Here is a 27,814-nt window from a genome sequence, read left to right as displayed (position 1 = left end):
TGACCTAATTGTAATTTTTCCACATCATGATGCAATAACATATTAAGTATCCATAAGACCTTGAACTAAGGAGCTATAACCAGTTAATGTATCTGTCTGCTTTGATCCATTTATCCCCATTAAATAACAAATTAATGCACAAAAAGAAAAATACCATATGCACCAATAAACCCAATTTTTATCCACAACTTAACATCTGTGTAGGCAAAGAGTGCATGAAGGTACTATTCCAGCTGACTTCATCAGGAACCATTCGACAGTATCTGTGGTGAAGTGGATCATTAAGTTGGTGCATAGGGGTAACTGATCAGCTAATCCTGCAGTGATTTATGTGGCAGGTAGACTGACGACTTACTGAACCGTAGAACACAGCGATTACTGACACAGTTAATAGGCTAAGCCCACTGGTAGATTGAGACGATCTTATTGGAAATGTCAAATCAAGGAACTAATTTGCATTCATGATGTACGGTGCTGATAGCAGCATCTGCCCAGGCAACACAAAGTGACGCATGTATAGCCAGACAAGAAGGATCTCTGATTTCAGTCATGGATTTTCATCCGACCGTATGGCCTTCGAGTTTGTATAGGTTCCTTCTCTGTCAGGATTGGATATGCTAAACTACCCTATGTTATCACTGACTCAAAACACCCCTGTGGTTTAGGTAAAGTTCCAATTATTTGTTCCTCCCATTACACCCATAAACTAGAAATGTATTTAATTCAGACTTACATGATAGGTAGTGCATGATTATAAAATCTAAGAAAAATGATACATAGTTTTAGCATTTTTTGTTAATTCAAATCTAAAAAGTATTCTGTGCTTAAATACCAACAATCCCTCCCCCACTGTATTCATCCTTTATTGACGTCAAATCTGAAAATGTTTTGGGGTGTGTTGCTTCACATTCAGAGACTGAACTGTTTGCCCATTCTACAAAACACATCAGGCACTAGAAGATTCTCAATTAAATTAAGTCTTGGCCAATTTAACACAAGAATATGCTATAATCTAAATCCTTGTGCTGCAAGGTGAGTCCTTGTGTCAGTCAAAAGTGCTTTGCAGCTTCAACTGGATTTTGTTCAGAGGTTTAAATTTAACTCCTTCCATCCATGTTCAACTCTAATCAGCTTCTACATCCTCACTGAAGAGCAACAAGCCCACAGTATGATACTGCCACCTCCATGCATTGTTGGGCAGACAGTGGGTGCAGGATAGTATGCAGTGTTGGTTTCCTTCTACATTTAGCATTTTGGTCACATCTCTGCACAGAAGTTTCTTTCCTAAGTTTCACAAATTTTATTTAGGGGTATCAGAATAAATGGAGCTGAGTACAAATGTATGCTATACTTTTGGATTATTATTTGTAAAAAACATTTTAAAAAGTATGTTACCTTTTGCTTTGACCTCCCAATTATGGGCTACTTTGTGTAGGTCTATCACATAAAATACAAATACTTGATATTTGGAGCTGTAGCTTGACAAAATGTGAACATATTCAAAGGAGGTGATTTTTTATCCAAGGCAATGTAAGTAGAGGAATGTCTCCGTGGAAATAACCACAGTGTAATCTTGGGGAAGATTTGTGTGAAACACAAATCTTTATACAAGGACATGGTAAGCAAAAATATAATATCTCAAGTAAACAAAAATATAACATGAAATTTCAATATTTGCTCAGCTTTAGATAGATCATGCCTAGGAATATGTTATGAGAATTATTTTTAGAATTGCAGGAGTGTGGGTAATGCACAAAGCTGCATTTCTTCAGCACCAGTAATCTTGACACAGGATCTGCTTATTGGATAGTTGGACATTTTAGTAGTAGTAACAATAAATAAAGTCAGCTTAATTTGTACCTTTCTGGTTAATAATTAACAGTACAGATAATTAATGCCTTATTTGAATAAGTGGAATATTACTTTTTTGACTGTGGAGCTACAAAAAATAATGAAGACAAGTGTGGAAAGCTGGGGTCGAAGTGACAGAACCAAAACTACTCAAAATAGATTAAAACAAAACAAAGTCACAGCGAGAATTCACCAAGTCTAACAGACACTTTAAACGCCTCCTCATATTCTTAATCAGGAGAGAAATGTCTGACCATCAACCTTAACAATAAATGAAACTCGATACAAGAAAATTCAGGAGATTTGAAATTGTAAAAATGTACTGCAAATTAAAAAGTGTGAGGTTCCAATTATCCAAAATAACTTTAGTAGTGAAAACTTATTTCTTGCTCTTTGAACTAAATAACTCACTATTAATCACAAGGAAAAAAGATATAAAGGCATTCTACATGTATTTATGCAAACCTCCATGATGAAGGATTGGTAACAGTTGCACTCAGGAGATTTAAATCTCATCTGTATGTTTTGCAAAAGTTTCAGACATACAGTGATCTTGCTAGTAATTTTCAACTTGTTGGCACCTGAGTGATGGATATATGGCAAGCTATTGTATGATATATTGCTATGTCTTACAGAAACCAGTTATAACCAGTACAACTGGTTATAACTTGATAAAGTTATAAATGCCTGATAAAGTTACAAATGCACCACAGGATGTTAATTTTTTTTTATATAAATGCCACTATTATTTGAATATATTTCACTTAATTAAGATTTTTATTTGACCTGTGTCATGCAAGACACGCTTACATCAAACTTTATTAAAATTATTCAAAGATATTTTACTGTGATGTAATAGTAATCTAATTTTCCCTTGATGAGCACAATCTTTACTGTTAGAGCTTCTTCTTGGCAAGAAGTAGTTTATTTGTGTGTGTTTATTATTTTAATGGTATTGAAATTTTTTATGTCTTTTTGCAGGTTTTTTGACTTGTTCTGATACTTGTTTTTTTTTCTTGTTTTACTTATTTTTATTAATAAATAACATTATATTAGTTTGGAGGATTTATGTAGATTTTGGAAATGATCAAATTTTAATGAAAGTATTTTACTCAATGCATTAATGCTTACCCTTAAAGCTGTGGTGGGTAATTGTGTCTGTGTTGAGCTATGCTGACTGCAAGAAACAGACCAGACATCTGAATTATTAATATCAGAACAAATTTAAAGGAGTCATATAGTAAAGTCATAAATATAAATATATCTACCTTTAATGAGCTGCTAAATAGTAAACAATGCTTTTCTGTAAACACAAATGCCAAATTTTATTTTAAACTCAGCAATAACTTAGTTACTTTTGTCTTTTGTATTAAATATTTGTACATGACACTTTAAATTCATTTCCTCTGTTTTAGGTCATGTTCGTATATTACAGTTACATTTTCCTGGTACTACGTTAAAATAAAGGTAGACATCACTGGTTGCTAGGGGGGCAGCTGAAGTAAATTCACAGATGGCTGAACCAGATTTTAGAAAGGGCATAGAGACGCAGGAACACAAGGGCTGCAAGGTTTTGGGAGTCCCAAAAAATGTTTTTGTTGTTTTGTATGCATGCTGCAGTGCATACATGCTTGGATTTTTATGTAAATACTGTTATCCCTTTGAAAAGGAGTTTGAAAAGTCAAACAGCAGAAAGCTGAAAATAAATGCTCCATGTCATCTTTGAATTTAGTATTTTTCAGTCTCTGCATTGCATTGCCACATACAGGCCTGGCATATGTACCATACTACTTCCGTATAAGTAACTTTTTTTTAATTTTTTTTTACAAAAGACAACTAGAATAGTCATTTTGGAAAAAGTCAACTTCCATGTAAACAAGGCATGTAACACCTTGAAGTTGATGTGTTTCTAACTATCAATTTTGTTTGCATGCACAAAAGAGTCTTTCAACACAGGGTACCACATTGTCCCAAATCCATCTTGGCAGATTGTACATGAGCAGGTATCAGGAGACAGAGCCAGCCTCCTTATACTTGAGTCATTTATAAAATGCCTTGATCAGGACCTATCTGATACCCAGGATACCATTAAGACATATCTAAAATTAAACAAACAAATAAATAAACTGATGAAGTTTTCAGGAATCAATAGTGCAGCTCATTAAAGAGAGATTAGTGGAGAAGGTCTTTAAACTTTAAAGGCCTTTAAAGACCAACAAAGAACTGTATGTGTCTCTCTTTGAACGGTTGTTCAAAGCCATTATTCATTTCTTTTATTTGATTAGTAAAAGACTACAGCTGCCCAAACATACCCTATATAGGAAATAAAAACTATACATTGGAGTCACCACTCTTCTCACTCAGATTATTCCATGTGCATGTAAATGTGCATTTAAACTAATGTTTCTACTAAAGACCTTCCCTAAGAATTAACCATTTTGCTCCTAGCCTCAAATGAAGATGATACAGTGAAACTTAAATAAAATAAATGAATGATACAAGAATTATTATTTCTTATACAAGTCCACTTTGGATAATTTCAAAGACATAACAAATCCATTCATTTTGTTTGTAAGTTTAGTCCTTAAAAAGCCAAATGGGCATTTTTTTTCAGAATAATTATGGATAAATTACTCTCAGTTAGTGCATAATGCAATTAAATCAAAGAGAATAGTATATTCAAGTTTTGCCAATGTTAAAGTTTTTTGAAATTGCATGAAAAAAGGTGGATAAAACCAGTAATTTTATAAGACACTTGTTAAGAATATATAATTTACTGTTCTTGTATAAAAATGAATCATCCCACCAGTACTGCAGGATTTTTTTGTTGTTGACCTAAAGCCAATAGGATGTGGTGATTCAGTGCTCCACAAAGTTTAAAATCTCTAATATATTCCAGCTTTTAAAGATGGGCAGCACACATTACATTTTCAGCATGTTGTATGAGAGCAGTGGCATAATCACTGCAGGATTTGCTCATTTTCACAATAAGCTGCTGGCTTATTTAACAAATTGTTCAGCATCTCCATAGAAAGGGATCACATTTGATCCCTTAAAAGGCTTTTCACATTTTCTGTTTTCATCTTCCTAAGTTAATCTTGTTGTTTTACTTTGGACCTCAAATATCCTAATCCATTTGCTCTCTGCTATGATTTCTTTTCCTCTGAAACAGCTCTGCTAGACGTTTTACTGGCTGGAACTGACTGTTTGGTGGCTGGAGACTCGTGCTCCAGTGATGAGACTTGTAGTCCGCGCCTACGTACTCTGCGGCAGTGTGTGGCCGGCAACGGCAGCATGAAGCTGGGCCCCGGTGCCAGAAGCCAGTGTGCCAACGCAGTGTCTGCCCTCCTGTCCAGCCCATTACGTGGCTGCCAGTGCAAACGAGGGATGAAGAAGGAAAAGAACTGCCTCAGCATCTACTGGAGTCTTCATCAGTCCATCATTCATGGTCTGTAATTTTTTTCATTTTAGAAAGAATGTTTTAATAAATCAAAGACACAGTGACTGACCAAGTTAAATGATTAATTTATGAATTCATCCTTTGGGATCTTTCAGTGACTAAATATAAACATATTTATTTTCTACATTTTTGCTTCATTCTCTGATCATTAATTTAGGCCATCTGTTATTCTTTCAGGACTCAACCTTGTGGAGAGTTATCCCTACGAGACAGTGCAGAGGGATTATGATTATGTTCGCTTGGCTTCTATTACAGCAGGTTAGCTAGCTTTCTCTTATTACCTTTCCCCCTGTTGTTTATAGCATTTCATCCTTCAAAGATATTTTGTTGTGGGAATAAGGCACATAATCCACTGACATCCCTGGAAACATGCCTAAGACAAACAAAGATCTCTTGCAGTCATGTAAGAAAATGTCTAAATATTTGTATAACTTCCAAAATCAAAGTTATTTGTTTGTCTTGTGAGTATTTTTGGATACAAAGCTCCTTTATATTCCAGGCTCGAAAAAAACATAATAATCTTTGTGTGTTACAGCATGCTAATGGGGAATTTGGTTTAACCAACAGATTTTTAGCAGTATCCTGTGTTTCCTTCATAGCCTAAGGCTTTCTAAACAATAAAATCGCACAACATATTAATGAAACCAAAACAAAAATAGAGAATATTGGACATTCCATTTCTGGTAGTGACAAAGATTGCAGACTTTGTAATAAAGTATGCATTTATTTTCTTTTACAATAATGTCTAGGATCCTCAAAGAAAAATGATTATCTGCTCTTTTAGCCAGTTCTTCTTCCAACCCTCAAACAGCCCTAAAAATGCTATGATGATATGAAGATGCAGCCCAGTTTTCATACAGAGCCCTTCTCAACTATTTGTGTCATAATAAATCCCTCACAAATGCTCTCACACTGAAGTTTGATCTAAACATTTTAGATGCTATGTGATTTTATCTTTTGAGACATAAGTTCGATGGTTTCACATAAATTTTTCATCCAGTAAAACAGTTTTGTCCGCGTGACATTGTCTTCTCGATTTAATTGAATAAAAGTTCCTTTTCAGGAGCAATTAATTCCTATGAAATAATACGATTTTTTATAAAAAAATCTCTGGAGTTTTTGAAACTCAAAAATACAGGACAAGCATGATAAACTTGACTTTTTTTTAAGTCAAACTCAATGGGAAAAATCCCAGAAAAAGCACTGAAGGAAGATGGCAATTGAGTAGGATTTTTTTATAACTCTTGCTGAAAATAAATCAGAAAGTGCTTCTGATTTACTTCCAGTGTCAGTTTATGTTTTGTTAAGGTTGTCCATACTTGTCTTATTTTTATCCTGCCCATATACATTGTGCAGATAAAATTTCACAACAACGTGGGAAACATTTTGAAATAATTTTATTGTGGTCCCATATACTGTATATCTCAGCACTATCTGAAAGAGTCTTGGATGGCTGTGGTTTTTCTTCTGTTAATGAAAGTTCACATGAACATATTTAGGTCAAGGAAAATATCTCAGCACAAATGATGAGTAATTTGAGTAGCTGCCACAGGTCGTACTTATTTACATAAACACAAACGTTTCTTGATATATTGCTATTACTTTTCCACTGACTTCTTGACTTTGAGCTTGCGTTCATCCACAGACTCGGACGTTGGCATGACAACTGTGAATCGGTGCCTGGATGCAGCCAAGGCTTGCAACGTGGACGACTTGTGCCAGAAGCTGCGCACTGAATACGTCTCAGCTTGCATCAAACCTACTGCCAAGTCTGGCTTGTGCAACCGGCCCAAATGCAACAGGGCCCTACGCAGGTTTTTTGACCGGGTTCCTGCCGACTACACGCATGAGCTTCTCTTCTGCCCCTGTACGGACACGGCGTGCGCAGAGCGTCGGAGGCAGACCATTGTGCCAAGCTGTTCCTATGAAAGTGGGGAAAGACCTAATTGCATTGCACAGAAGAAGATGTGTGATGCAGACTATGTTTGCAGGTTAGAGCAGAGCAAAATTGGAGCATTTTATTGTTTTGCATAGATTTTAGGCTGTAATAGAATTGCAATTCCCAGCTGTTTTTAGTAAGCGGTAAATGAATAAAGAGTAATTCATTCAGCAGAATGGATAACTATTTTACCTTAAAGCTTTCTGCCACCATTGCATTAACCACCCCACAGAAAGACTGTTGGAATAACCTGTTAAATATTTAGTTCAGACAGAGAAGCAGATGGATCAGAGTTATTGCTCATTGCTATCTCCTGTGCATGGCCATTATTTTTCCTCAGCCCCATTACACTCACAGGGCTTTACTAATGATCCCAGGTCTGGGGGATGAAATATATTATTCTTTCTATCACTTTCTGTCTACAGTTCAGTAGTTTCAGTCTCTTTAGCATTGCAAATAATATATCTTTCATGTCATGTTAATTAAAGATAGAGCGACATAATTCATTTAAAAAACTGGAAAGATTCTGCATAAACTTTACAAGTTTCTGTCATGTTCCTGCTGACTTGTGCCCTTGTTGTGCTTTTGCAGGTCTCGTCTGGCACAGTTTCAGTTTGACTGCGAACCCTCAAAAACATCTGCCAGTGGCTGCAAGGAGGGGAACTATGGAGCGTGTCTCCTCGCCTACACAGGGCTTATAGGTGGGCAGACATGTTACTCAGAGAAGGAAAACATGTGCAAAACGAAGCGATATAAGAAATGCTGCAGGAGAAAATGGTGATGTGTGAATGGAGGTGTGCACCATATGTCGTGTGAGAGATGGAAAGAGGCAAACAGATAGGAATGAGCAGAAGCTTGCTTGAAGAAGAATCAATGTACACAAAACACATTAAGAGTGAGTGGGAGACTTGATAAAATAAAATAAAAACTAAAACAAAAGTTCACGGTGAGCATCTCTCTAGGTAAACATATATATACATATGTTGAAAGGTCTTTTATATAATGTAAGGTGCAATCTCTTTTATAAGACTCTGTGAAAAAAAAGAATGACTGCCTCATTTCCTACACTGACCTAATGCATTTCAATAACTTTAAATAGTGCCCCTTAGCAGAAACACTCACTTGGCATTTTCAATCCTGCCTTGTATGTACTAAAGCAATTGGAAACCCACCTTCACCATGCTGATTAAAAACACAACCAAGACTTAAAATGGTAGAATTATAGTATTAAACCAGTGCACACTCTCTCAGACTTCTAATATTACAATGTCATTATCTCCTCACAACAGAACAGGAAAAGCAGTGTCCATTAATGTTTAGAAATGCAGTGTAACAATTCTGAGAATAATGAATATTTAATACTAATGCTGTCTGTCTGCAGGAAGCACCATAACTCCCAACTATGTTGACAACTCTACATCCAACGTGGCTCCATGGTGCTCCTGCTCACCAAGTGGAAGCACGAGGGATGAATGCGATCGCTTCCTGGGATTTTTCACAGACAACAGCTGTCTCCGTGAGTCCATAGCAACTGAACACGTTTAGCATCTATCTAGAGTGCTTTGGAAACCTTTTCATCACAACCACAAATTACATTGGGTTTTTAGGGACTTTATGTGAAAGTCTTACATAAAGTAAGGCTACACTCTGACAGTGTCCAGACCTAAAATCAGTTAAAATTATTGTCACAGATGTTTTCCTTCCGATTTGACTGCGCGTGAGGTGTTTTACAGTGAAACAGGCAAAGATTTTCATCTGGAGATGTTCAAAGTCAGTAGAAAGTAAGACTGCAGCTGCGATCTCAGCAAAAAGTGGTTCTACAAAGAACTGACTGTGGAGGGATGTGGAGTATACATGTAAATGGCAGGCTTTTCAGATTTTGATCTTTTTGATCTCTATTGTCTGCCATAATGTGTACTTCTAATATGACAAAATTGAAAAAGACATTATTAGGGTGTGAAAACATTTTAAGAATCTATACTCTCATTTTGTTTATTTTGGTGAGAAATGAGACTACATATACATTCAATAGATTAGAATAGAAAAGCCTATATATTTCTGGAAGTGTATTAATTATACACACATAGATGTTTGAAAACCTTTATTTCTATTAAATATGATTATGTTCCACTTACAGGTTTTTTTCAGCATTTTCTTTCAATCATAAACAGCTTAGTTCTGTCATGAATTGTAGAAATTTAGCACATGGCTTATTTCTGTTTTGTTCTGACTCTTGCTGTTTATTTTCTGGCCTCAGGCCCTGGTTGTTAAACCCCTTTGGCTTTAACTGACTGTACCTAATTAGACACAAAAGTCGACAAAGTGAATGGCATAGGATATATTTTGATGAAAAATGTTGTAAAACAACCCTGAACTGATTTAAATATGCAGCAGGTTTCTTAACTGCAACTTCATGGTTATAAAATATTTGACAAGCTTCAGTTTTTCCACACTCAGAAGACCTTGAATCTGAAGTTGAAGCACTCCTCACAAACTTTGCTGTAATGGAACTCCATTGTAAGCTCTCTGCAGTCATACTGAATGACTTCCTGAGCTTTTTGTGACTTGTGCAGAGTTAGTCAGACATTTTTCCACAAAGAATATTACAGAAACACTATTATTTCAACCCTGTTGGACATCTGCTGCTGATCATTGCATAATTAGCCCTTCAACAATAACTGCTAAAGTAACCAAAATCTAAATTGTATTATTCAGAAATGTGAAATAATTTAATTCTAATTCTTTTATGCACACCAACTAAGAAGAAACTGACATGCACATCATGGGAAAGAATTACATTAATTGAAATAATTGCTTGTGCCATACTTTTGTATGGAACAAACGGGACATAAGGCTGTATTGTATATATATATATATATATATATAAAGTTTATCACTTGACTGACATGTATTGCATAAAATTGATTAAATATCATTATCCAACTAAATCATTCAAACCAGATATTTTAAGCAACTAATTGTCTTTACAGGCACAGCATCTTCTACAGTTATACGGTGCAGAAAAAAGATCATTCAAATTCAAGGACACAGTGATGAACAACTTTACAAGCCAACATTAGACAAGCGCTACAGCTTTAGTTAGTTGAATTAGTCTGGATACGTGGAAAAAAATATATATCTTGCTAATTTGCTTTGACAGTTTGATTCTGATTGTTTCTGAGCTTCTCTTTCAAAGAAATCTCTTAATGACTGCAACACAAACTAATGATTTTTGCACTAGAGTGTTTATGTTTCTTTATGATAAAAATAAAATATTTAATTCTAGAATTCAATTGCCCAAAGTTGTGATTCCAGACTAAACACACTTTTTCAGATCAATCACTTTGCAGTAACTTAATGCATTCAGGCATCAAGGCATGAGGAAAACCATAGTCAAACTGAGCATCAGGACAAAGATGCTCAGTTTGACAGGAAAGAAATGAGATTACTTTAATGGCATGATGATTGTGAGTTCCACATGTTCTGGTCTGAGTATTTCAGAAACTTGAAGTTGCTGCAATTTTTATCCATATCTTGGCTGTTCAGAGCATGGTCAGGAGAAGCTTCCAATAAGCAGGAGATGTCTGAACAAATATGTCATATTTTGTTGTCACTGTTCAGATGAGAATGGGCAGACAAAAATAACAAACTGAAGCTGCAATTCAAGCAGATTCACCAAAAGTTGACTATGAAAGACAGCAAGAACATTACCTAGATTGATCATTCTTGATTAAAGTTGTAACATTCAGTTCGTAGAGTCAGAATATGGTATAAGCAGCATGAAATCATGAATCTATCCTGCCATGTATCAGTGGTTCAGGCTGCGGATAGAGGTGTACTGGTAGGGGTGACTTAGCGGAACAATCCTAAGATTGTTCAACTGGCAGTTCAGTTGTTGCTGAACTGCCATTTCTTCGTAATAACTGTATGTTCATCTTCTGGCAGGATGATGCACCATGTCACAAAGCTCAAACTGATTTCTGTAGTATGACAATGAATTCACTGTGCTCTCCACGGTCACCTGGTCTTAATCCAATTGAACACCTTTGTGATGTGGTGGAACAGCAGATTTGTATCAACGATGTGCAGCTACAACTCTGCAGTAGCTGTGTGCTGCTATCACGTCATGACTCAAAATCTCTGAGAAATGTTTCCAACACCTCAGTCAATCTTTACCACACAGAATTAAGGCAGGTTTGAAAGCAAAATGAAATCCAATCTACCACTAGCACGGTATACCTGCTGTTTTTATCCTAATCAGATTTTATAAAGAAATAACTTAAAGCTGCATGAAGCATTTTATTTGTTTATGCTGAATAGCTTCTGGACATACGTTATCATACATTATATATGATTAGCAGCTACATAGAAACAAGGGGTAAGATACAGCTCATTGTGATTTTTGTTTGTCTGATATTCTTTTAAATGCATAATCGCACTGCAGAGCAAATTTGTTTTTTGAAGGAAACAAGAAAATCATATTCACTAATCAGAGTGAATCATACATATCAGCTGAAACAGGAAGGATTCAAATAGACTTGATGTGAAAATCAAAGAGCACTTTGTGGCTGCAAAAAGTGATAGGACGAAGTTGTTTGGATTCTGCGAGACAGATGTTTCCCAGCAGGCTTCAACAGAAGCAAAACGAGATATATTTAAATCAGGCATTTTGTGGGTTTAGGAGCATTATCAGCGTGTGCTTGCTCTGTTTTCCATTTACATGCCCAGTTCGTCCTCAGTATTAGTATCCCCCTTGTCTGCTTACCTTGATAATGCTACCCGAGAGTTCACAGAGTCAGTTCCTATGAATTACAAGTAAGTGGCCCTGCAAATGTGAGGTCACTGCATATTATTTCCAAATGTACTGATTTTACTTTTTCATATGAAAAAAAAAGTACAGGAGTATCCCTAGCGATTAGAACTCTTTTTCAGTTCAGTCATTGAGTTAGTTTGTTAGATTTTTTGTCTGTCTGAAAACTGGAAAAAGCTGGTGTTGCTCTTGATTTGAATACTTATGATTACAGTAACAAATGGGGCATTATTTTACCCTCATTTATTAAGTCAAAGACTCTTGTCTGATTTAAACCCTGGTTTATATTTTTGCTAAACTGCAGGCTTTAAATGACTGGTATAAATAACAAGCCATTTCACTTTATGCTGTTGATTGCCGTTTAGCACTGGCAATTTTTTTTAAAATTACGATTATTTCCTGGCTGGTGCCTTGAAGGTACAGGAATTGGGGAAAACTCTGTCCGCAACAGTCTTTAGGAAGGTGGTGTGTGTCAGTACCATCAATATGAATGTGCAGTTAAAAGTTTTATTGCTGAAGAATCTTGTGCTCTAATGAGATGTAATTCATTTCTAAACTGAGCCACAAATGAAAGGCATTTGGTGTAAAACCACATTTTGTCCATTTCATATGTATCTGTTTCTGCTTAGCTGCAGAACTTTAATAGATACGCATGATTGAAATAGGTTCAAAACAGGGGGTCTCATTTTACATGTTTGAAAGGAACAAATGTAATATGGCCTTGTATTACAACTTTGCGGTCTGCTTTTAGTCTTTATATTGCAATTTAAGCCATACCTGTTCCATTAGCTCAGTTAACCTTTGGGAGTCTCAGATAGTTGATGTGCTATAAAAAAACATTCATGATGACTAACAGCATCCTGCAATCAAGGTCATCTTATATGTGTGCTCCTGTGATTTAACTATACAACGTTCACATGAAGGATGGAACCATTGTTATGTCACTGAAGTAATTTGACTACCTTCGTCATTTTATCATCAGGTGATGCAGCCATAATTCATTCAAGTGCAGGTAACTAGGAAACCATTAACTAAAGGGCAACACGTCATTGTACAATTGTGATGAAAGAGATAAATCTCTCTCTTCAGTATGAAAAACCAAGAACTATCTTACTAAATAACTGTCTGTTTTAGTCTAGAAAAATCCAGAGTTTGCCTTTCTAATTGAAAACAACTGATCACAGGAGAAGAAAATGGTTGAGTATGATGTGAGCTCCAGTAGACTTGTCTTTTTTTACTTTGTACCAAGCAGTTCAGTATTCTTACAGTTTATTGTGGTTTCGGCTGTATAGCTACCTACTGAGGTGGAGTGGACCATGATATTCTTTGTTATGACCTTTCACTTGTTCTTGAGCTGTAACTAATAATCTTGTAGAGCATGGAGGAAAAGACTGATCAGAAAAGGCCTACAAAGAATTTGTGAGTAACACATAATGTCATAAGATCAAACAAACATCCATTTGACAGACAATAAAACTTTTAATTAGCATTTTATTAGCTATCACAATTGAAAAAATATTATCAAAGGATGTCATAGTTAGCAGAAAGGTAAATTTTAATTTAATTATTGAACTTTTAAAGTACGTTTGTGAATTAATGGCATTTTCTGTTCTTCTGCTGCATCTCCTCAATTTTCCATCTTAGTTGCTTTAGCTTTAGACCCCTCATGACCTATTCCCTAAAGTGTAAATAATTAACATCCTTCTTACTGACCTATTTGAGTCTTTTTTTCCTTGCTTGTGTTGCGATGGTAAATCTTTGGCAACTCTTTTAACGGGCCTCCTGCCTGGAAAAGACAGAGAAAGAGGGATCTCAGCATTATTTAGCCAGTCCCAATGGCTTAACAGTTAATGAGGTCAATGCGAAGATGCAGATGCAGTCTATACGTGTTAAGACTGAGTACTTGCTGTTTTTCTCCTTTGCTGACCCTGTCCAAAATTGTTTTGGCCACTAGAAGTTTTGGCAATTAAAATCAGAAAAATTTGGAGGTGAAATAATTGAATTAAACTTTCAGGGAAAGAGTAAATAAGACAATAGATTGATTAACTCTGATAGTACATGTTTTATTATATTGTGTTTCAGAAAATGCTTTGAAAATGTTTGGAAGAGAATCAGAGCAGCAAACTCCTCTCAGCACACCGAGCCACAGTGGAGGAGACAGATGGAGCAGCACTTCCCAACCACAAACCACTGAAACTATGAGAAACATTCTGGAACCTATAATACCTACACAGGTGTGCACACGCTTTCTGTCCTATTCACCACAGCAGCCCTTCACTATGTCATGACCAAAATCTAGAATTAATGCAAATTAATTCTAGATTTTGATCTAGAACTCACAGTTCTAGACAAAGCATAAACCTATTTCAACAAATGTATTTGCATAAATTTGTTTTCATCCTGGCTGATACAGCAAAAATGTTGTTAGCCATTGCTGCAGGATGAATTATTGCTGCTAAGTTATCTGTTGATCAAAGCATAAATTTCATCTCTGAATATCCTCAAGAGTCACTGTAGCATGGCTTAAAGCCATGTTTCTTGGGTTTACATACTTTTAGCACCCAAAGTTGCACAGGTAACCCATACTGTGTGTATGAGATACTGTTTATGGTATTTCAAATTACTTCCAATACTCAAAATCAAACTATCACCAATAAATACATTTATTATTTGTCTAGTATCTCCTCCTAATTTTAAGTGTTTTGATAGATTTGGCTTTTTAGAAGGTAACATGCAGTAGTAGACCTTACAAAAAATGAAAGTACAATTTTAGTTTAAAAAACATTAAAAAATCATAATATATCACAAATAAAAAAAATGTATATAAAATAATCTGCATTTGCTTTGAAATACTCTCCATTAAAAATATTCATTTCCAGGTTAGACAAGTCTATGAACTTTTAGTCTATGCTTGCCAAAAAAATCTGAGAAAATGCTCAAAATTAAATTCTGTCAAATGAAAAAAAGTTATAAATCTTACATTTTTGACTACCTTTCAAAGAATCTCTTTTAAATTACATAGTTTAACTTTGGTCAGTGTTTTTATGTTCACTTGGTCAAATGCAGTCTATACTCTTTAAAAACTGGGAAATAGTACTTGACTTTAGAATGATTGGAGACTCAGGAGCATAAGGCAACTTTAGCATCATTATTGCATTACACAGTACTAAAAATGTTTCCACACAAACAACTTGAAAGAAAATGTGGGAATTTAGAAAAAAAATAGCTGACCCCAAATTACTCAGTGAAAACCTTGTTTATTTACTCTTTATAATTTTATGAGCTCATGGAACCTTTATATAATTATCTAATAAACTATTAAGCAAAACATATTAGGTAGTTGTACAACTCTGTTTCAATACAGAAAAAGAATAACATGTATAAATTAATGGCTTCTGGATGGTAAATCAACAATAGCACACTTGTCCTTTCCAGCAGCCATTGTACTGTGCATACAGCAGCAAAACCAGCTGACCAAATGTTGTGGAGCTCTGCTTATGTTGCTAGGTGACGGGTTGAGCTTTGCAGGATTTGCTAAGTAACCGGCTGGGCTTCCCACAGGCTTCGGTACCTGCTGATTTGTGACGTTACATACCAGATGTTTTTGAAACCGTTCCTTTTTACAAAAATTGGCTGAGTAGTTTTGAAGCACTTGGGCTGTTTTTAGAAACAGTAAAGACCCAAACGGAAGTACAAAAACATGCAAAATGTGAATTTTGTATAATTTTTCCCCTTTAACATTATACTATATTTACATTTTTCTCCATTTCAGGCTCTGGGAAATGAACTACTGGTGGGCCATGACACTCTTTCCTCCAATAGTCTCCCAAATTTGGCCCCACCTCTCAACGAAATGCTTCAGGCTGCCTTCAGCATTCTGTTGTTGCTCCTCCATTGCCTCTACGGACATTAAACGCTGCAGGGAAACTCGCTGAGGACCCTTTAAGCAGATGGAAGAAACAGAAGAAAACTGACATGGGCTATTATTCCTTCTTCTAAACATGAACAGTGGCACAGTTTTTTTCTTAATTTCTGTGTCAAAACAGTCTGACTCCACATATGTGGACGACCTTCTGCAGTCAGGCACCAGTGTGTACATTTGTACATTGTGTTTAAGCAAGCTGAAATGAAATTAAAATACAATTTCATGGACTAAGCCAGCTGTGTAACAATGCTACGTTTAACACAAATATGTGTGATAATGTACCATGTGATTAAATATATACCTGTAAAAATTTGTTTGTTTTTTGAAATGAAAAGGGAAATATCTGAAGAAAACCAGTGAACTTCGTGTCTGCACTGGTCTCAGTGCTTTAACTGTCCTGGAAAAGATGGAGTTTCCCACTCTCTCTAGTTGGCTCAGTAAGGAGCTTTATTTCTTCACGATACTGGAGTAGAGGTAAAATAGATTGTATTTAAACATCCTGAACTAAAGCACAGATTTCAAGTCCAGAAAGATCTACAAAAGATGCCTCCAGCTGAAGTACATAAACAACTCTGACATAATTATTGCCATCTCTGTCAAGACTGGAGAGCTTTGTAACAAGACTTTCCATCAAGGCTGTTGTGCTTTAGCGATAACACCTCTGTTTATAGAATATATAGGTCTTTGGTCTTTATCTGCAAAGACATGTTGGACTTGAAAGGAAATAACCAGAAAAGCTGTAGGTCTACCTGTAGCTGCTGTGCTTTGTGTTTGTGACTGTAATACCCTTTTATTTCTCATTGTGTTAGTGAATATTGCTATAAGCTGCACTCTGTTTTTTTTCTGCCAAAGAAGGAAGTGAACAAATTTGACATATTTAGTTTTCACCAAATGGAGCCTATTAGATATTTAACAGTAAAGAATGATTCTGGGTTTTCTGTTTGGGAACCTGCAGTGGATTCTTAACAGAGGCAGAGTTGTATTGAATAAAAGTTCTCATATACTTACAGACACCTGTTTTGGTTATTTTAAGCTATTTTTGTATAACCGTTTGTTCTCCCTCTTAGAAAGGAAGGGAAAAGAGCAGAGGTGGAGGTTCAGGGGAAGCTGGGGGCGCAGCGGGCTCCTGGCCCGGGCCTAGAGGGGGCCCGGATGGGAGGCAGAATATGACTTCAAGGATCTAAGCCTTTATCACGTCTGATGAGAGCTGGAGAAAGCGGGACCTCTCCTGTTGAGTATGGTGTATGTAGGATTATGTAATGTGGTGCCCCAGCAGATTATATAGTATGCTACCCCAGTCATTGTTGACTCATGGTTGCTAAAATCTTTACAAGATCAACTAATTTTAGTGACATAGTGGGTGTAAAATATTGAATAAAATGTTGTGCTACATGACTGGCTTTATTTTCACTCTTACATTTAACTTTATGACACACAAAATTACAAGTGGATCGTCCATAGTGTCTCCAAGTGTATTTTGGGTAAAGCTTTTTACCAGCTGTCTACCAACATCATCATCAGTCACTTGGTAACAGATGGCAAACTAGCTACAGCGTTTCTACGGACTAAGTTAACATGAGTGTTCTGTTTGAGCGCGTTTTTGAGCAGTATGGCGTTTATAGTTAAGGTTTACATTGGAGCCGCCTGGAAGAGCATCTTCCAGATTGTCCAGTTTGTGTGAACGGCGGCAGTTCAACGAGTCAAACAGGCTTCAGGCTCTGAGTTGAAATTCATTAAGTGTCAAAATGATCCGAATCCATCCGTTCAGAACCGTTCTGAACTGATTTAATTTGTGTCGTTTCATCATTAGTGACCAGTACCCTGATGTTTCTGTTGTTCTCTTGGTTTGTTGTATTTAATGTCAGATGGATTTCAGAATGACATAGTTGCATGTCTATGTTGTAAAGTTAAATTATCATGAGCTTTATTATTTGGCCCCCCTCATTAGCCCCGCCCCCCGGCCCGACTTTGTCTTGTTCCGCTAGTGGAAAAGAGCAATACAAAGGGACAATATTCTATCACATCATTTATTTTATAATTTATCCTGTGTATTCTGCTTGCAAAAAGATGATGCCCTGGCCCCTGACTGAGCAAATGTGTTTGTTTTTTGCTTGCTTGGGTTTTGGGTCAAAAACAAAATCTATTGAGAATGAATGTTCTGAATTTTAAAATACATTTTGCTCCACCATTTTACCATTGAACTCTGTTGTTATCTGCTTCTTAAAGGTTTTTGGTTAGACAAATAGGTATCATTTTGTCCTCTTATAACCTTATAAAAAAGGAAGGATTCAAGGAAAAATCTGCAGCAATAACACTTTGCGGCCTCAAACACAAATTCATGTAGAATCTTTCAAAAATTCATCCACAAACATTTCATGCCATTATTTTCCTTTGTAGAATTCATATAAAACTTATTTATACAAATTTCAGTTTAATTAAAAGGGGTGCATTCCATTAAAATAATACATTGCTGTATTAATTATGTTATTAATTGTTGATAATAAAGAACTAACTAAATACAGTATGGAAAAGTTTCAGGCATTCTATTAAATACTTTGTTCTTTATTTAGAAATATTTATATAATGAACTTCTTTTTATTTATTGCTTGTAAATTAAGTGATTTTGTTGCACTTAAAAATGCAAATATATATTCTTTATTCTTTCCACAAATTCAAATTCAAAAATACTTTAATAATCCTTAGGGAAATTAAATATTGTTGTAGCTCATTAATTCAGATTCTTTAAAGAGTATTTGGAGATGGCGATGGCTGTTGGCAGGAATGATCTAAGGAAAGATGTAAACAACAATTTTATCCTAACTGAAGGAAATTAAGAACTCGTTTATAAAAATATCATGTTTCCAGTATTTTCCAAAATAACCTTGGATCAAGATCTGGGTTTTGACAGTAGGAACTGTCCTGTTCTTGATTTTTTCCTTTTTGGGTTGTTGTCATGTTGCAGTCTCTTTCTGATTGTAGAGTGATGCATTCTCATGTCATTAGTGGAAAACACTGTTACAGATCCTGTGATTGGGATTTTAGAAGCTTCTTTCAGAGCGTTACAGTCCTCTCTTGGGGTGAACTTGCTTGGAAAACCACACCTGGGCATGTCGGCAATTGTTTTGTTTGTCCTCTACTTTCTACAAGTTGCAGTGAAATATCGCGTCCCACACTCATAAGCTGCTGCCATCTTATTTTTTAAGACTTATGTATATATATATATATATATATATATATATATATATATATATATATATATATATATATATACTTTATTGGGGAGTAATTTTTTTCCACATGGCTCTAAAATAAACTACAACAGTCAGAAGTAACTGAAATCTGCTAAATGAAAGGTTTTTTTGTGGCAGTAAGTGAAGCTTACCTAGAAATAACTTATCAACTTAATACACTGAGATGGAGGGAAAAACCAAGCTGTCAATTGATTGTATTGATGTTTTTCTTCTCTTAGATAAAGAGAGAAAAAAATGCATTTCAAGAGCCATAAATTAACAGTTCAGACAAATAAAGTTTTAATAGATTGCTATTATTTTCTCAATGCTTCTCCTCCTCACAGCCATTCAGGAAATTAAATTTGTTATTAGATTAAATTTCTAACAGGGGCTTGATCAAAAAAAAAAAAAAACATGATTCCCTAACCAAACATATTATTCCACCTAAAGGCAACTAATGCAAAACGTGTACTTCCTTGATGTTCATTTAGATATATATATAAATACATATTTTTAAAATAAATGGAAGATACCCATTACCAGATATGTACATAAAATAAAATAATAATAATAAAAAAACATTTTTATTTCAGGCAGATTGTAATGTCATTTTGATTTACCAAAGATATTTCTATTTGCATAATGGCAGAATAATCAGAGAATGATGTTTTTTTTTTTTGTTACTCAGATTCTGAAGTTTACATTCTCTAAGATTGCTAGAGTATCTTACATACATTACTATAGTAATGTATGTAAGACACTACATTATTCTAGTAATTACTTACTAATGAGTAAGTAATCTTACTTACTCTATCAACTAATCTTGATAGCGTAAGATTACTCCCTTAAAAAATAAAATAAAATAAAATGCTGCAGCTGTGTCCAAAACAACATTTGGGAATTTTTTATTGCAGGACAAGATATTTTAATATGATTAAAGAGCAAGACTTTAACCATAGTCTTGTTAAAATCATAGAAAAAAAAACAGGCAGTTATTTGCATTTGTATCATGTCATCTCAAAAAAATGTGTTTTTGAGGTGACAAAAAAACTTTTGTCACCTCAATATATCTTCAGTTTATATTAGAGATGTAAACTGCAAACTTGCACTTTTGTGTGTTTTTAAGCACATTGTGTGTATGTGTGGGCTTTTTGGGGGGGTATTTGACAGAAAGCGTGATCAGCAGCCAGGCCTTTGCATAGGACTGTGGCCACTGCCAAAAAGTAGAAAGATCAGTCTTTAGGATAGAACAGCTCATGCTCAAGCATGGTTAAAGCCAGGCTTTAACCATTGTCTTGCTCTTTAAGACTACGGTCTTTAAATGAATGAGACCTCATTTATTTAAAAGCTTGCATACATGCTTTGTTTTACCTTCTAGTAGGGACTCTCACTAGCTTTGCAAATGTAAAGAAATAGAGGATTATCATCCCAAGTCCACAGGTGCTGTTTCAATGCGTTGCGACATAAAAAGTATCCATCTGTGACACAATAGTGTTCAGAAACTAAATTAAAGCTGTTGTACCATGGGGGCAAAAGGATTAGGTCATTGTTCATTAGGTTTTCAGTATGTATTTCACAAACTTGTGACTAACATGAAACAAAACACCATCTGCTTAGCTGAGATATATTTCTTACTGTCAGCATCAGTGATTAGCTCTGCCAACAATTGTAAACAAAATGAGTTTAATTTAACTTGGAATTCCTAAAGTATGACAGACAAAAAATAACAAAAATCAAGTTAAATTAGGGTCCCTTTTGTGCCAGTGTAGTAGTCAGAGAGGAAGCAGAGCTGTATAACTTTGGGTGGCAGATTGAAGATCCTGAGATAAAAACTGGGAGTAACGTCAGTGAATAGGATTAGAAATTAGCTGATCAGAGAGAGATAATGTTGGGTGGTTTGGAGATAAAGTCAAAGGGGTTGAGATGGATTGGACATATCCTGAGAAGAGATAGCAGATACATTGGAAAATTGGATGTTGAAAATGGAGCAGGATAAGAAGAAGACCCCAGAAAAGATTTACTGAAGACGACATGATGATAAAACACATGAAGAAGCAAAGGACCAGGTGAGATGGAGGCTACCCCTGAAGCTACCCCTGAAGGAAATACCAGAAAGAAGAAGAATGGCATTGTAATATTTTTATTCCTAACATTTGGAACCCAGGCTGCATGGTGGTGATTGTATCCACTCTTGCCTCCAAGAAGGTCCTGGGTTGAAGTCCTGGCCGAAAGGCTTCCTTCATGGAGTTCGCATGTTCTCTCTATTCAAGTGGGTTCTCTTTTTGTTCTCGTTTATCCTCCAAAAACATCAATCTTACGTTAATTGCCAAAATTGACTTTATGTATGAATGTCTATATGCAAGGGTGTTAGTCATGTCCTGGCGACCTGTGGAGGCTGTACCTTGTCTCTCAGTCAATCTTGTGAAATCTAAAGGATTAGGCAATTATAGAAGAGGCATTGACGGATGAATGTCACTGAGTTTAATTAGGGTAAAAAAAATCCTCAAATCATCTGATCTAACTTGAGAGAGAAATAGGAAAGATCTAAACGCAATTCAATATTGCTTTGCAGTGTAAAATGAATATCTTGTCATATTTATCTGTCTTGATCATCTCATACATATTGTGATATTAAGGTATTTGGTATTCATAAATTAGAATGCTTTGCATTGTGCAGGTATTGTGGAAATAAATTTTGACATAAACTACAGTGTATGGACTTTACTGACTTTTCCTTATAGGTATAAAAGAACCATCCTGGTTTCAACTGTAAACATGGGAATATTTGCCATTCATTGATAAAGATCAGAACCTTGCACATGGAGTATAATAAGATAATCTTCTCAATATTGCTTAGATAAGCTGGTTGCCAAAAAACTCACAATCACAAAAGCTTTGGAAAATGATCCCTCGGTTTTCAAGGTTCAGCCTTGGTTAAGCCTTGCCATTTGTAGAGTTAAGCAGGTTTACATAAACATGCAGTTTCAGCTCAAATACGACCATAGACTTTGCAATTTGCTGTTGTTTTCCCCGCCCGGTGGAAAAAACCTTGACACAGCTCCCTGTGAAATAAAGTCTTTACCTGAGACAGTACAATACAGGACACCAACAAAAGATAAGCCAACCCAAAGCTCTGAACTCCTTACCCTTTCTGACATTTCCGAAATGTCATCCTCAATCAGAAGTCTGGTTTAAATCTTGTACAACAATCAAAAATACATGGCCATCATAATTCTTTGTAAGGCATCTTTTTGATATTTGTAAGATAAAAGTAAGAAGGGATTGTAAAATCTCAGTCGAATAAAGTTGATTACAGTCCCAAAACCTGCAGAGAAAATCTGAATTATAATCTGAAATATTTAACCTCCTCCTTAAAATTTTTGGGACTCATCAAGTCCTTTTCAAAGAACATAATTCCTCTTTGGCTAAAATCTGTTAGAATTAAGGGCTGCATAAAGCCAACAGAGGCAAATTTGTTAACATTGCCATGCCACAATTGTTTAAAGTTTTTTGAATCAGTTAAATTGAAGTTGCTTGACAGCTGTAATTGTCAAAAAAGAATTTGAAACATAACTAAGGAATTCATGTGCTTTTGATAATATACACAGAAAAGCAAAAGATTTTTGCTCAACCCTGCAGATCAGTGATTTCAGGTGTTTCAATCATTCTATGTCCACATAAATATAAAATCCAGCACCAGGAAGCAGACAGCCAACTACAAACATTGGTGACAGAATGGGTTGCTCTCAGGAGCTTAGTGAAATTTTCTGGTTAGATGTACATTGGACCCCTGGTAAAGCTGAAATCCACAAGCACTTTGGACCCCTCTTAAAAATACCTAACTGACCTCCATTTTAGGGTCATATTAAAGTAAAGACTCTGAGCCAGGCTTTCTTGTCCAACATCAGTGCCTGACCTCACAAATGTGCATCTGTAAGAATGGTTAAAAAGTTTAATAAACACATTCTTAAACCTTGGGAAATCCCTTCCTAGAAAGGTTATAGTTTTAAAGATAAATGTTGGGCCAATGTCACATAAAAATTTCTTGAGATGCCAAAGAAGTTAACATGTGAGACTTAAATTTGTGGCAATATAGTTTACAAACAAATGCATAAAGATAGTCTGAGTGAGTTAAAATCACAGAGGTCAAAGAAAGAGCCAAAACATCTGGGAGAGGTTGGTATTTCATCATAATGGAAGGGCCTTGGGTATACAAAACTTAAAAAGCTTTCAAGACTATTGAGACAATTTTTAGGAAATGTACAACTCATTCAAACCTAGTTGGCTGCGGTAGAAAATAATTAATCAAGAGTTCTTAGCAACTTAATCAGGACAAGTCAGAGAAACATGCATGTAAAAGGAAAACACTTACAACATGACTTTATAAGGGCAGATAGACGGGCTTCTGTGGCAGCTATAAAACATGCACTACAGGAAAAAGCACCTTGTATGGACTCCAAAACCCAGACCATTTTGGACCACAAAGATTTGAAGAGGAGTACAGGGTTTGGGGAGACAGCACTATGGGCTGCTAAAACCAGACTGGAACTTGTTGGAGTTATTAACCACAGGTATGTGTGCCTTGCAAACAGCCAAGCATTTGACCTGAGCAGCCTGGCCAGTCACCAGATTTAAATGTGACTGAAAATGTTTGTGTGATTTAAAGAAGGAAGGTAGAAAAACATCAAACATCACTGAGTCTGAGTTCAGAATCTGACTCCAGAGTGTTTGAAGCTTTTCAACACTTCTTTAAAAAGTTGTAAAAGCTAAAAAATGCCTTGAAGTTGAGGATGTAACACAAAAGTTTATATTTTACTTAAAACTTCAAAGTTTAACAAACTTAATACTTCATCCACATCACCAAATGCCTTTAAAGGAGACATATTTTAATACTTCTGATTGCAAGTTTGTATACCAAAATAAGAAAGAAATCAGGAAAATATTATGGTATTGTAGAAATAGTAGGTAAAATATTGTACTATAGTTAGAATAAGCCAGAAAGAAAATGTGGGAACTGATAATACGTGGCAAAGTAAAGAGTATTCACCTATTAAAGTTTTGTCAGGTTTTTCTTGTTTTAACACTTAAATGTTGAAAATGAAACTAATTTTAATAAGGGCCAGCAGTTTTCAATTTTCTTTTTATAAAGAAAATAAGATTTTATTTTCCAATGTGAAACATATATTACTCCCTCTTGATAAATCATGACCTAACTGTGACTGTCCACATTTTTTTGGTTCAGTATTGAAATCCAACTCTGTGGTGGACTGTCAGTCTGTCCAGGATTTACCTCGCCTCTCCCCCAAAAACACTTCATGCCCAGATGATCTAAAGACATTTAGCACAGCTTACTGCTTAAGCTCAAGATTCCAGCAACACTTTATGTACTGAAGAACCAACATTATTAACAGAGGAACACATTTGGCTCAAGCATTCTTCACTTCACTATCTTTGTCCTTCTCCATGCACCTTGGAAGAAGGTGAAGTTGTGCTCAAAACCTTTAAATCCGTTGTCAGAATGGTTTGAAGCAAATATAGAAGTTTTTAAAAGTGTGTATCCATTACAGAGCATTTCAGAAAAACGACATCATGTTGATAGTATGATGGTGATAGTTGTGATGCTGATTCAGGAGTCTGAATCAGATATTTCTAAAGGAGAATGTTTAGCCATTCATTCATGACCTGAAGCTCAAATGTAATTAGATTGTGTATAGGACAATGATACAAAGTCCATAAGTGAAAACAATTTTGGAAACAAAGTTGGATTGGATATTTTTTCCTTTTAATTTTTTATAGTTTCTGTACATATGCATAGCTTTAGAAGCATTTTTTAAATCTCATACCTATGAGATGAAACATTTTATGGAATAATTTTCCTACTAGCAAAGAATCTTCTAGCTGTAAGAAGCACTCTGTGTGCTTGATGAAATTTGTGAAATAGGATAATTACTAGGATCTATCCAGATGAAAACATTCAGCAATGTACATCAAAATATAAAAATCCTATTTCCAGGAGTTATGTAATATTATTCATACAGCAACATGTGCATCATCAGTAGAACTTAATTTCAAACTTATTTATGATAACTGATAAGACTTGGCACGTCAATGGTTAACACAGCCACAAGTTCAGGAAATGTCTGCCTGAAAATGACACTGCGATGTTTGGTAGAAGTACTAGAGTTTATTTCAAGGTTTTCTCAATTTGGTTCAGTGATCTTCACTGAAAACCAAATAAGCACCCATTGCAGCACTTCTAAGTAATGAGCCTTGGTGTCTGTAATGATGGTTCCAATAAGTGATTTTCCAGTGAGATAAACAGACAGATGTTCTGACGAGCACATTTCAAAAAACATGTTTAGAATAGAGGAAATTCTCCTGGAACATATTGTTCAATTTAAATGGGATTTTATGAATGAGGTTTGCAGAGAAACCTATGAAGTTTCATCAAGAGTAAAATGTGGTTTTACTCTTTCTGTAAAACCACATTCATACTGTATCTATTAACATGAAGAAAGACCCTTTACATAAGTGACCTTATGCAATCAGATTTTATTCCCATCAAATTTAATGTGTTGGGTATTATACTTCAGCTTGATAGTGAACATAGTACTAGTGCAATTAACTGAATGGCCTGAGTAAAAAGGACCCTTTTATATTTTTAGCAAAATAGTAATCAAAGAAAAATGTTCCTGATTAACATCAATTAAACGAATTGGCAACTAAACTGTTTTGAATTTAATTAGCTAGACATTCAAGAGAAAACATGAGCTCTTATCTTTTTTACAGTTTTAAAAGCAAGTACTACTGCTGACCTGGAAGCTCAGATGATTCAATCTGTTAACCTTGGACCATTTCCATAACACTAATGTCTCAGAACGTTTCTCTCTGCATTTCTGCTCTGCTGCTAAATGAGACATTCTGAAGGCAACGGGCTGGTAGGTTCAGTGTATGGAGATGTCATTTCACATCCAACTCTCATACTAGACTTGCCCTCACTCAGTCACTATCACTGCATTGAAGCTGTTCAGACTAGACCAAGCAGCAATTTAGCCTGAAGAGAAGTCTTGGTCTGGGCAAAAGACTCTCCGTCTGTCTTTTTTCCTGCAGATATCCACCAACGTTTCTGCAGATTTAGGTCCAGATGCAGACCAAGTCAATACCTGCCTGTTGGCAGCACTTCACTTGATCTAGTGAGACCTGAAAGAAATAATAGCTCTTATCCTCTACAACATAAGAAGTAAAAAATAGAGCCTTAAAGATTTATTAGAAACAACTGAAATAAAGATAGTAATGATAAACAATATTTCACCAACTAATAAATGTTTATTAAATATAGGAAACCAAGAAATTACATTTAAGTAAGAGTTCACAGCCTTTACCGAACACTTTGCTAAACCTCTGGCAGAAATTATAGCCTCCACTCTTTCTGAATATTTTATGCTACTACCTATAATTGCCTGGTCTCCCTTGAAGAAGAAATTGTTAATTTGAGCATCAAAATTGTTAGCCTCAGCACTTACTTCCTGGTTAAATAACTATTAAGTAAATAAATAACATGCCACAAGCTTAGCACACCCACCTTTAGGCAGTTCGACTCAAGCTCCATCACGCTGGGATAACAGACATCCGTCAGTGATTTTCAGATCTTTCCAGAGATGTTGAGTCAGATTCAAGTCTGGAGTCTGACTTGGCTTGGCCACTCCATGACATTCATAGGACGGTTCTGAAGCCTTTCCTTTAAGATCTTGTCCATGGGCCTTGGGTTGTTGTCCTGCTGGCAAATGAACCGTTGCCTCATTCTGAGGACATCCTGAAGCAGGTTTTATTCAGGATGTCTCTTGACATTGCTGCATTCATATTTCCCTCTGTCCTGACTAGTTCCTGCTGCAAAACATTTCCATAGAATGATGCTGCCACCATTCTCCAGGAGATGACGAGCCCTGCCCTGGTTTCCTCTACACATAGCACCTGGCATTCACACCAAAGAGGTCATTCTTTGTTTCATCAGAGCAGAGCATTTGGTTTCTCATGAACTGAGAGACATTATATATAAAGGCGTGTGTCTTTCCAAATCAAGTCCAATCAACAGAATTTATCACAGGTGGATTCAATTCAATCGCTAAAAAGATCTCAAGTACAATCAGTGGAAACAGCTTAATTTTGAGCTACATTGGCAAAGGCAGTGGATTTTTATGTAAATGTTATTTCTTGGAAGATCTTTTAGTAAAACTTAAAAAAAGCTTGTTTGATTAGGAATGTGAAAAATTAAAAACAAATGTGAATAGAGCTATTACCTAAGAATACACAGTCCCTGCCAATAATCAAAGTTCCTGAATAACCACATTTCATTTTCATCAAGTTCATGGTAAGGGATTCCATCCAAAAAATATATGTTTTGCTGATTGCAACAACATGCTTACAGGCTTATGTAAATTTTCATTTGCTTATTCTACTTATGTTTACACTTTTTCATTTAAAATCCAACAATGATAAATATAAAGAACAAGAGGAAGTACAGCACGGTTGTTGCAGGAAAGTGATCCAGTATTATACTGCCCCCTAACGTTGTTGGTGAGCTGTAAAAATGTCTTTAAAA

At 35.6% G+C, this 27,814-nt stretch overlaps 1 protein-coding gene across 1 annotated transcript in view; it reads left to right on the top strand.

The window, feature by feature from the left end:
* The window catches only part of LOC102236241 (GDNF family receptor alpha-4-like), a 49,016-nt gene extending 31,639 nt beyond the window's left edge, over positions 1–17,377 (top strand). The window contains exons 2-8 of the mRNA XM_023328301.1: positions 5,024–5,299; positions 5,489–5,569; positions 6,957–7,302; positions 7,842–7,951; positions 8,632–8,766; positions 14,143–14,294; positions 15,833–17,377. Of these exons, the coding sequence (XP_023184069.1) occupies positions 5,024–5,299; positions 5,489–5,569; positions 6,957–7,302; positions 7,842–7,951; positions 8,632–8,766; positions 14,143–14,294; positions 15,833–15,973 (1,241 nt within the window). The 3' untranslated portion in view covers positions 15,974–17,377. The remainder of the gene's footprint in view (positions 1–5,023; positions 5,300–5,488; positions 5,570–6,956; positions 7,303–7,841; positions 7,952–8,631; positions 8,767–14,142; positions 14,295–15,832) is intronic.
* Positions 17,378–27,814: the final 10,437 nt, after the last annotated feature.

Source organism: Xiphophorus maculatus, chromosome 23, assembly GCF_002775205.1.
Source record: "Xiphophorus maculatus strain JP 163 A chromosome 23, X_maculatus-5.0-male, whole genome shotgun sequence".
NCBI lineage: Eukaryota > Metazoa > Chordata > Actinopteri > Cyprinodontiformes > Poeciliidae > Xiphophorus > Xiphophorus maculatus.
Note: the sequence above shows the minus strand (reverse complement) of the source record. Positions and strands in the feature narration are given on the sequence as shown.